Genomic DNA, 10,413 nt, shown 5'->3' on the forward strand with positions numbered 1-10,413 from the left:
ATAGAGCAGGTCCGGGTTGGGGAGGGGTGCTGGGGGGGCTGGGTCGTGCAAAAGAAAGACACTCCTGCAGAAAGAGCTGGGGGAGGGGGGTTTGTGCTCTCTTCCGGGACACTCTACCCCGGGATAGCACACACTCACCCGTCCAGATGGGATTCCTCAGCCCCATTAGTAAACTTGGAAAAGGAGAAATGCAAGCCGTACAAATGAAAAGCTATGAGCCAGTATGATTGTATAAATTTAGAGTGGTCATACAAAACTTCAAAATATAGCTATTATAAATATATTTGAGCACTTGAAAAAATAACTGTAAAAGAATACAGGAGACACTACATTTCTAAGTGAAGGAAGTTCTTATTAATATATCCAATTACTACAAAGTATCAAATATTAGTAAATAGGGAGTCAGCTAAGAGACTCCACATGATGATCTATAATCATAACACACATACATGTTATTAGAGTAGAACTTGGAAAAACTGTGAATAATCTTGAACATGGAAAGTTCTTGAAAAATTAAAATATTACAGAATGGGATTTTCATTATCTTGGCATTATCCAGAGGGCAGGTTCCAGGAGAAAGGATTGAAAGACTTTATCTTGGCTCTATAGCTTTAGTCTCCCTTATTAAACAACCAGTGTCAAACCTGCCCTATACGCCCACACAGAAGCCAAAGAGAAAAAGGGTACCTTCCAGAAACAGAAAGACCAGAGTAGGAGAACGCTAAACTTTGATGGTGAGATCAACAAAATATTTGGCAACTTCATGAACTAAGCGTATTTAGGACAAACATTAAAATTGTATAATGAATTATTCAAAACATCCACTAATACCACTAGCTAATACAAAAACAACTTCAAACAGAGAGAAGTTATGTCTTTATCTCCAAAAAAATTTGGGGCTCAACTAACATTAATCATTAGCATTTATAATATAGAGTCCGGTGAGATGGTTCAGTGGAGAAAGTGCTCGCCAAGCAACTGCTAGGCTTGTATTTGACTTGATTCCTTAAACTAGCTCTGTGATACTTTTAATCTGCAGTTAATTGTAATAAAATGAGTTTATTATTGGTAAACCAAATACTAAGTGCTGGTTAAAACTAAATAGAAAATGGTGGCTCAAGCCTGCAAATGCCAGTACTCAGGAGGTTGGAGCTGGGATATTATTTTTAAGTCCAGAATAAGACCAAGTCTCAAAATAAATTGTGTTTATAAAAACAATACCAATGTATTTGGTATGATACCAACTTACTGAGCTACATAGATGAGTTCCACCAAACCAAGGAAAAGGAAAGATATTGCTGGATTGGATTTCTTCTAAATAAGTCAAACAGAAAGCACAGAGGGAGGAGGGAATACAGAATTGTGGTTAATTGACAAGAGTAGTAAAACCCCCTGGAAAGCAAGAATGTGGACAGCAGATTGAACTAACAGGCGGGAAGCATATGGACATATTAATGGACTGAAAAGACTGTGAGAACCCAATCATGTTAGAAAGCCATATCAACAAATGACAAACAAAGGAGCAGAGCATGAGGGGGCTGAGATGGCTGGTGTGTGATTCTGGCATCTTTGCAGAAGGTCAGGTTTTATGTAATCATATTACTTAATTGTTGACAGGCAAAGATGCATGGTGAGGAACACAGATGAAATAGATCTCACCTTGGGAATGTGGTATCCTCTGAATTTCACGTCCTGTGTTGTTTTACGAGGCAAGGGAATGGGAACAAAATCAATGTATCTCTGGATCTCATGCAGCACAGCTTCTGTGTATGGCATGTGGTTCCTGTCCTGCATGCAGGGCCTCCGACGTCTGCCAATCACACGTGCAATTTCTTCCTGAATTTTAGCTACCAGGGCAGAAATCATGGTTTTTATAAAAAGGAAAAGAATTATCTTTTATATAATTCTTGGTCATTTTCAAGTTGTAGAAGGAAGTGGAGAGATGAGGAAAACAAGTTCCAACATTTCTGCAAGACTAGAAAAACCTAACACACAGATGACAAGAGTCTAAGTATAAGATACTAGTGTATATAACATAAAATGCTTAAGACTATAAACACTTTCAACAAAGCATCAGAATATAAAGTTAACATATAAAACCAATACCTTTCCCATATATCAATAACAAACATACTGAGAAATAAATTAATGAAATAAACACATTGACACTATCCTCATACACACACACACACAAACACAAACACAGGGATAAACATGCAGTGGGGAAAAAATAAGACTGTCTTCCCAATAAATGTTGTGAGCTAAACTGAATATCTATTTGCAGGAGAATTAAATTACATGTCTTTCACTCTATGCAAAAATCAAAGTAAATCAAATCCTTTCATTAATGCCTGAAATGTTGAGACTTCTAGGAAAAACCTCAAAGATAAACTTAAAGAAATAGGTATAGGAAATAACTCTTTGAACAGAGTTCTGAGAACAGGGCATTGTCCTCAAGAATTAACATATGGGACCAAATGAAATCAAAAGAGTCTACATAGCAAAAACAAAGTTAAAAAAAACCTAATAGAAGAGTAAACACAGAATTTTCAGAATAGGACAAACTCTTGGCCAACTGTCTTTCAGACTAAGTTTCAGAAATTCGGAAATTATGAAGAACTGTAATCACTAAATGCTAAACAAAAAAATTTGTCAGTCAACAAGTGGATAGATTAAATGAATATAAAGTTCTCATAAGAAGAATCACAACTGGCTAAAAGTGTTTGTTTAAGTGATTAACAACCCTAGTCATCAGGAAAATGTAAATTAAAATTACTTTGAGATAGCATCTTACACAAGTCAGAATGACTATCATTAAGGAATCTGACAACAGATGTTGCTGTTGATGTGAGAAAAGGGACCCTTTGCCTTGCTGATGGGAGTGCAAATTAGTACAGCCATTACGGAAAACATTATGGCAGTTCCTCAATAAGCTAAAGAGAGATGTGTCACATGAATACTCCCAGATATATATCCAAGAACCCCATATGTTACCACTGACACATTTCCTTGTTTATTGATAACAAAAAATAGAGCTGGCTTAGATGCCCATTAACCAGTGAATGGATGGTGAAAATGTCTACATATACAGAATGGAAGAGTTTTCAGCTGTAAAAGAAATGACAACATAAAATTGTTCAGTAAAAAAAAAATGGATAAGGAACATATAATATTGAGGTAGACTAAACTCAGAAATGAGAAACCGCATGTTCTCCCTCAGAGGGGAACCCTAACCTACTGTGTCTATGTGTATGCATGTAAACAGTTGTGGCATGTGGAGACAAAGCAGGGATATTATTAGGTGATGAAAGAAAACAGAAAATTGATGTGGGATTTCCCTCTGTATGCTATGATTACCATTGATTAATGAAGAACTGCTTTGAGTCTATGACAGGGCAGAACAGCACTATGTGGGGAAACCTAGGCTGAATGCTGGGAGAAAGAGGGCAGAGACAGAGAGAAGCCATCGAGCTGCTGGAGACAGACGCTGGAAACTACCCGGTAAGCCACAGCCACGTGGCAATACACAGATTAATAGAAATGGGTTAACTTAATATAAGAGTTAGCCAATATGAAGCTAGAGATAATGGGCCGAGCAATGACTTAATTAATACAGTTTCTGTGTGATTATTTCAGGTCTAAGCTAGCCAGGCAGCCAGGAACCAACAAGCCGCCTCCACCAACATAATATAATAAAAGGAGCACATGGGCATGATGGAGGAAAAGATGCTTGGGTAAGGCTACAAGGAGAAACAAAGGACTTAATAAATAGGACTCCAGTTGCTAATGAAATAAAGTCAGCAATTGATAAGAACTTCATGAAATTAAAAAGCCTCTTCTTTGCAGCAAAAGAAATGGTTGATCAAATGAAGAGGCACTCAATAGAATAAGAGAAGGTCATTTTCAACTACACATCTGATGCAGGATTGATATCTAGAATACACATGAACATGAAACTCTAAACATGAAACAAATAATCCAATGAAAACATGGGCTATAGTTCTGAACAGAGTTCTTAAGAAATGAAGCACTAGAAGCTTGTAAACATTTTATAAAGTCTGATGTAGTTGTTTGAATGAAAATGGCTCTCATAGACTCATAGGGAGTATTAGTGTTAAAGGTGTAACCTTGTTGAAGTAGGTATGGTCTGTTGAAGTAGGTATGAACTAGGAGAAGTTTACCATGGTGGTGAGGATGGGCTTGGAGGATTCAGAAGCTCAAAGCAAACACAGTGGATCACTCTCTCTTCCCATTGCCTGACATCCAGATGTAGAACTGTCTGCCACCTCTCCAGTACCATGTCTGCCACCATATTTCCCACAATGTTGATAACAAACTACACCTCTGAACTGTAAAGCAATCCCAATTAAATGCTTTCCTTTATAAGAGTTGCAGTGGTCATGGTGCTTTTTCACAGTAATAGAAACCCTATGAGACATGGCCATTTCACCTGTAAACTGTCAACAGCTATGATAACCCACAAAACATCTGTACAAAACTGGTCCCATCAACCTTCCCTCTGGAGGATCTATGGGGAGTTAATGTTTCCTGGGATGTAAAGAGAGATTTTCTTGAGTAATGTAGCCACTGGTCAGTTGTTGATAATCCAGTAAATAACACTGATGTGGGATTCCCTTCTGTATGCCATGAATGTTTTAGTACCATTGGTTAATAAAGCCAGTTTGGATGTTCACCTTCCTAGACATGGACGGAGTGGGGAGGACCTTGGACTTTCTTCAGGGCAGGGAACCCTGACTGCTCTTTGGACTGGAGAGGGAGGGGGAGAGTAGTGGGGGAAGGGGGAGAAGGGTGGGAGGAGGGGGAGGGAAATTGGAGGCTGTGGGGAGGCGGAAACTTCTTTTCTTTTTTTTCCTTTTCTCAATTAAAAAAAAAGAAAAGGCTTTGGCCAATGGCAGGTTAGAATAGTGCTAGGTAGGAAAACTAAACTGAATGCAGAAAGAAAGAATGCTGAGTCAGAGAGATGTCATGTAGCTGCTGAAGGAGAAAGACACCAGAGACTAACTGGTAGGCCACAGCCTCATGGTGATACACAGATTAATAGATTGGTGATAACCAATTAATTAATTGGTTAATTTAAGATGTAAGAGCTAGCTAGGAATATGCCTAAGCTATCGGCCAGTGTTGTAATTAATATAGTTTCTGTTTGATTATTAGGATCTGGGCAGCTGGGAAATGAATGAGCAATCTCCATTTACATAAAATCTTACCAATGATCGGGTAAATAAACCTAGTTAAACTTTTGGCTGATTGTAAAAAGACAAAAAAAACAGACATAAAGTAAAAAGGGACCAGTAAGGAAGAGTAAGGCTATTACTGGGAGAGAAGGGGAGAAAGAAAGTGCAGTGGAGTATAATCAAAATAATTATATGTGTATGAAACTGTTGTAATAACACACATCATTGTCTATAATTAATATATGCTAAGAAACATTTATATGATATATACTTTCTGTAAAATAAATATTTATTATGATGTAGGGAAAATGTAAGGAGAGGCTAGTTCTATTTGGACCCTAAGAAAACTGCTATATATTTGTCTCCACCTAATCAAGAATTCTGAATCATAGCAGGGAGAATAGTGATCACTGCCCTTTCATCCCCTGCTGCAGCTTAAATATTTTATTTTATCTTTATTATGATCTAGTTTGAAGTGAATTAATCCAGCAGGAGGTAAGTACACTAATTATGCAAATGTTGCTAATACAGTGTCCATTCTAGGAAATAGTGAGAGAGTTGCTAGTGCTATCTGCCCATTTCTACGTGAACATTCATCTATCCATCTATGATCATACCTGTGACCTCTGGGTGCTTCAGCAGGAGTAAAAGCCCATATTTCATTGTGGAACTTGTTGTCTCTGTGCCCGCACCAAAAAGATCCACTACGGTGATGATCAGGTTTTCCATGGTAAATTCTGACTTTTTATTGTCTTTTTCCTAACAATTACAGTTTATAGGAATTAGTTTTGCCTGTTTGAATATTTGTTAGTTTTAAAGGCTTACAGGTCATAAAATAATTCAATATGAAAAAGAATTTTATAGGTAAGCTATCTGTCGTCATGGCCCTAAGAAATGCATGCCTTATATCCTTCCTATTGCCAGAGAATTGCTGATTGTGTCTTTATGTGTATACAAGCTGGAAACTTTGGAGAACGGCAGAAGAATAAACAAACTGATGCAGAAAAGTACATAATAGAGACTCCTTTTACTTCACTTATTGTAGTGTCTCTTTTGGACCACGGGGGTAGTTTAAAACTGGTCCTTAAAGCCCACAAAAAGTGTTTATCAAATCAGTTACTGGTTCCATCAGTTCTAGCCCCAGTAAAACTTTATTACATTTCAAGTCTCAGGAACTATACACATACAAACTCCATTGCTATTTTTGACCAATTCAGTCCTTATGCCCACCACCATAATTAAAATCTATGTCACCTTCTCAAAGATAGCTCAGCTGAAGACTGCAGTTACCACCCTCTAGCTTATCCTCCTGTTAGGCTAAACTGAAGTTTCCTCAAATCTGAACTCACCTGCAAAGATTTCCTAGAGTCTCTTTAAAGAAAAATCCTGTGTTCCATAAGTATTTACACCTGTTGTTTATGGAGGTTTGTTTACATATAAGGGCAAGTGCTCATCTCTCTTGAATGGGTGTGTAATGTGTTTTCATTTGCCTCAAAGTAAAAAACAAACCTAGAACACGGTAAAGGTAGACTTCCTAATTCTAAATAACTGAGAATCTTAATGATCCCAATATATTCTAAATGATTTGCCTTAAGAAATTAGTTCAATTAGCAATGAATGTATCACAAGAAGGAACATTAGTTTGAACATCCCGCTTTTACCAAGAAAAAGAAAACTGAGTCAGAATTCCCACAAATATGAAGTAGCAAGTCGGGATCTCTTATACCTTTTCCATTCTAATCAGAAAATAGTCAATGAAGTCCTGAGGGTTACTGAGGCTCAGAGATTCTTGATGACTTTTTATTTCCTTCAAAATAAACTCTTTTTGTTCAGCTGCATATTTAAAGAAGTTTTTATGGCTTCCTGGGAGAGAGTATAAAATAGGGTAGGCACTGCACAGCTGGAAGAGAAAGAAAGTTGCATTAGTGTAAACAATACACCTTGGGGGTGGAGTGGGATGGGGGTAAGGGGAGATGGGGAGAGAAAAGGGAGAAGGGGAGGATGGGGGAACTTGGGGAAAAAGGATGATTGGGATAAAGGAAGGTTTGATAGGAGAACACGAAAGCACAATTCTTAGTTAAGGGAGCCACCTTAGGGTTGGCAAGAGACTTGAACCTAGAGTGGCTCCCAGGAGCCCAAGGCGATGCCCCCAGTTAGTTCCTTGGGCAGCTGAGGATAGGGAACCTGAAATGACCCTATCCTATAGCAGTACTGATGAATATCTTGTATATCACCATAGAACCTTCAGCTGGTGATGAATGGAGATAGAGACAGAGACCCACACTGGAGCACTGGACTGAGCTCCCAAGGTCCCAATGAGGAGCAGAAGGAGGGAGAACATGAGCAAAGAAGTCAGGACCACGAGGGGTGCACCCACCCACTGAGACAGTGGAACTGATCTATTGGGAGCTCACCAAGGCCAGCTGGACTGTGACTGAAAAAGCATGGGATAAAACCGGACTCTCTGAACATGGCGAGCAATGAGGGCTGATGAGAAGCCAAGGACAATGGCACGGTTTTTTTTTTTTTTGTTGTTTTGTTTTTTGTTTTTGTTTTGTTTTTTGAGACAGGGTTTCTGGGTTTTGATCCTACTTAAAGTGCTGGTTTTGTGGGAGCCTAGCCAGTTTGGATGTTCACCTTCCTAGACATGGACGGAGGGCGGAGGACCTTGGACTTACCACAGGGCAGGGAACCCTGACTGCTCTTTGGACTGGAGAGGGAGGGGGAAAGGAGTGGGGGGAGGGGGAAAAGGGTAGGAGGAGGGGGAGAAGGGTGGGAAGAGGGGGAGGGAAATGGGAGGCTGGGAGGAGGCGGAAACTTGTTTTCTTTCCTTTTCTCAATAAAAAAAAAAAATACACCTTCTAGGCTTTGGTTATCTGTCCAACACTCCAAAAAAGTGAGTTCCCTATGTCTCCTGTGTTCCTATGTGCCTGGCATTTAGAGGAGGAGGCACAGCATGGATCAAGTGATCAGAGTTGCCATGCGCACCGCTTGCGCAGCAAATACTGATCACATTCAATTCCTGGGAGCAAATCTCCAGCAGAATGTGTAGGCTAATCCAAGTGTCCCCTCTGTTGTACTGAGAACTCTGAGATGCACAATGGCTAGTCAGATTCTGAGAACACATATCAGTGATAGCATGGATAGAGTGGTTTTGGTCTTTATCCCAGTTGTATATCCTGCATATGTTTCTCCAGTCACCTGAAAACTGCAACTCCAATAGACATGAGGAAGTGGAAGGGGGACATCTCATGAGGTTCCACTCAGGCATGAGTCAGGACTGCTGGGAGAGGGAGAATATGTGGTCTCTGGGGAATGTCTCCTAACACTAAATGTTAGCCTGAAATTATATCCATACAAGCAACACTAAATAAATCAGCGGTCTATATTTATATATTGTGGTCTGGGGGGGGAGGGGGAATGTGGGATGTGTTTCTGTATACATGTTGCTTTCATTGGTGAATGAACAAAGCTGTTTTGACCTTTGGCAGGGCAGTATATAGCCAGACAGGATGAGGTATAGGGAGAGAATAGGTGGAGTCAGGGAGATGCCATGTAGCTGCCAAGGGAGGCAGCCACCGTGTAACTGCCCAAAAAAGCAAGAGGTAACAAACCATGAACCTCGTGGTAAAATACAAAATAATAGAAATGGGTTAATTAAAGATATAAGAGCTAGCTAGAAATACACCTGACCTTTTGGCCAAAGAGTATTGTAATTAATATAGTTTCTGTGTGATCTCCTCTTCTCTGGATCATTTAATTAATGCCTAAACGAATGTATGATTATCATAGTAGATAAATGAAAGTGAAAAATTCATAATTTTCAACATAATATCATTAGGTATTCTCTTATCTATTCATCACTCCTGAGGATCTGGCTCTGTTCTTCTAAGTTACTTTCTGGAAAGGCTCAGATCAATTCTATCAAAAATGGAACACCTGAAACAGAACAGGCTATTAACTTACTAAATATTCTAAGGTAGTAGCTCATAGAAATGTTCTCTTACCTATAAAGAGCCTACCCAAATTATTTCTCCCCTAAATAAAGTGCAAGTAAATTGTTTATTCCACACTATTAATAATTGACAGGTCATATTAACATTAATAATTGACAGGTCACATTAACATTAATAATTGACAGGTCACATTAACATTAATAATTGACAGGTCACATTAACATGTTACTTGCGATCTATAAAAATAAAATAACTCCTCTTTTATGACTACTGTAATGTTCTGTCTCTTTAAGAGACAAGCCACCCCCACTCCCTTCCTGCTTTCTGCGTCAGACCCCTATTCTCTCTCTTCCTCCTGTCCCCTCTCTCCCCACTTCTCCCCTTCCGCCCTTTCTCTCTTCTCTCTCTCTTCCTCTTTCTTTCTCTCTCTCTTTCTCTCTCTCTCCTCCCTTCCCCCCTTTTCCTTCCCCTCCATAACACCAAATAAATGTCCAATTTTATTTTGTATGGTGTGTCTATCTCTGTGCCTCCCACCTGCCGCCTGCCCACACTGCTGCTGGGGACCAGCCAGCCGCCACATGGCTGGGGACCAGCCACCTTGGTTTGGGGACCTGCCGCGTGGTCTCTACCCCATAGCAAGCTGCTGGGGACCCGCAGCAAATCCATTACAAACTCCATGGGTATTGCCCAAAGTTATCTCCTAATATCCTATAGGGTTTCTTTTAGTGCTTTTTTTAGACAGCATTTGAAAAGGACAAAGAGTATATTTACATGCAAATTCCACACGCTCCACAAAAAGATTGTACCCACACTACGTTATACAGCTCAAAAAATTAAATTCACTGTAATCAGTCAGCCTTATTAAATGTTCCTAATCTATTGACTATTTTTACTGATTCTGTTGTTTATTTAAATTTGGGGGACAAGTTTATTGAGTGGCCTAAGAAACAGTTCAGCCTTGTGGTAATAATGGTTTGCACCATCCACATCCAAAATGGGTATCTCTAAGAAAGATTGAGGCTCAACATTAACTGACCTCACACATAAATCAACACATGAAGGGTAGAGATGCACTGAGAATAGAAAGTGACCTAACTGGAAAGAAAAGGAGCAGAAGGATTGTGGATGTAGAAAAGATGTAGTAGAAGGAAACATTTGCAGTGAGGCACTTGAGGCTGGAGACTAGTTAACAAGAAAGAAACAGTTGCAGTGAGTTACTTGAGGCTGGAGACTAGTTAACAAGAAAGAAACAGTTGCAGTGA

General features: G+C 39.4%; 1 protein-coding gene across 1 annotated transcript in view; it reads right to left on the bottom strand.

The window, feature by feature from the left end:
• LOC101989557 (cytochrome P450 2C70-like) overlaps nucleotides 1-10,413 on the bottom strand; it is a 29,389-nt gene that overhangs the window by 7,772 nt on the left and 11,204 nt on the right. The window contains exons 5-7 of the mRNA XM_005352253.1: nucleotides 6,922-7,095; nucleotides 5,813-5,954; nucleotides 1,660-1,847 (exon numbers count right to left, since the gene is read on the bottom strand). Coding sequence (XP_005352310.1) covers nucleotides 1,660-1,847; nucleotides 5,813-5,954; nucleotides 6,922-7,095 — 504 coding nt within the window. The remainder of the gene's footprint in view (nucleotides 1-1,659; nucleotides 1,848-5,812; nucleotides 5,955-6,921; nucleotides 7,096-10,413) is intronic.

The sequence above is a fragment of the Microtus ochrogaster genome, chromosome 8, assembly GCF_000317375.1.
Source record: "Microtus ochrogaster isolate Prairie Vole_2 chromosome 8, MicOch1.0, whole genome shotgun sequence".
Taxonomy (NCBI): Eukaryota; Metazoa; Chordata; class Mammalia; order Rodentia; family Cricetidae; genus Microtus; species Microtus ochrogaster.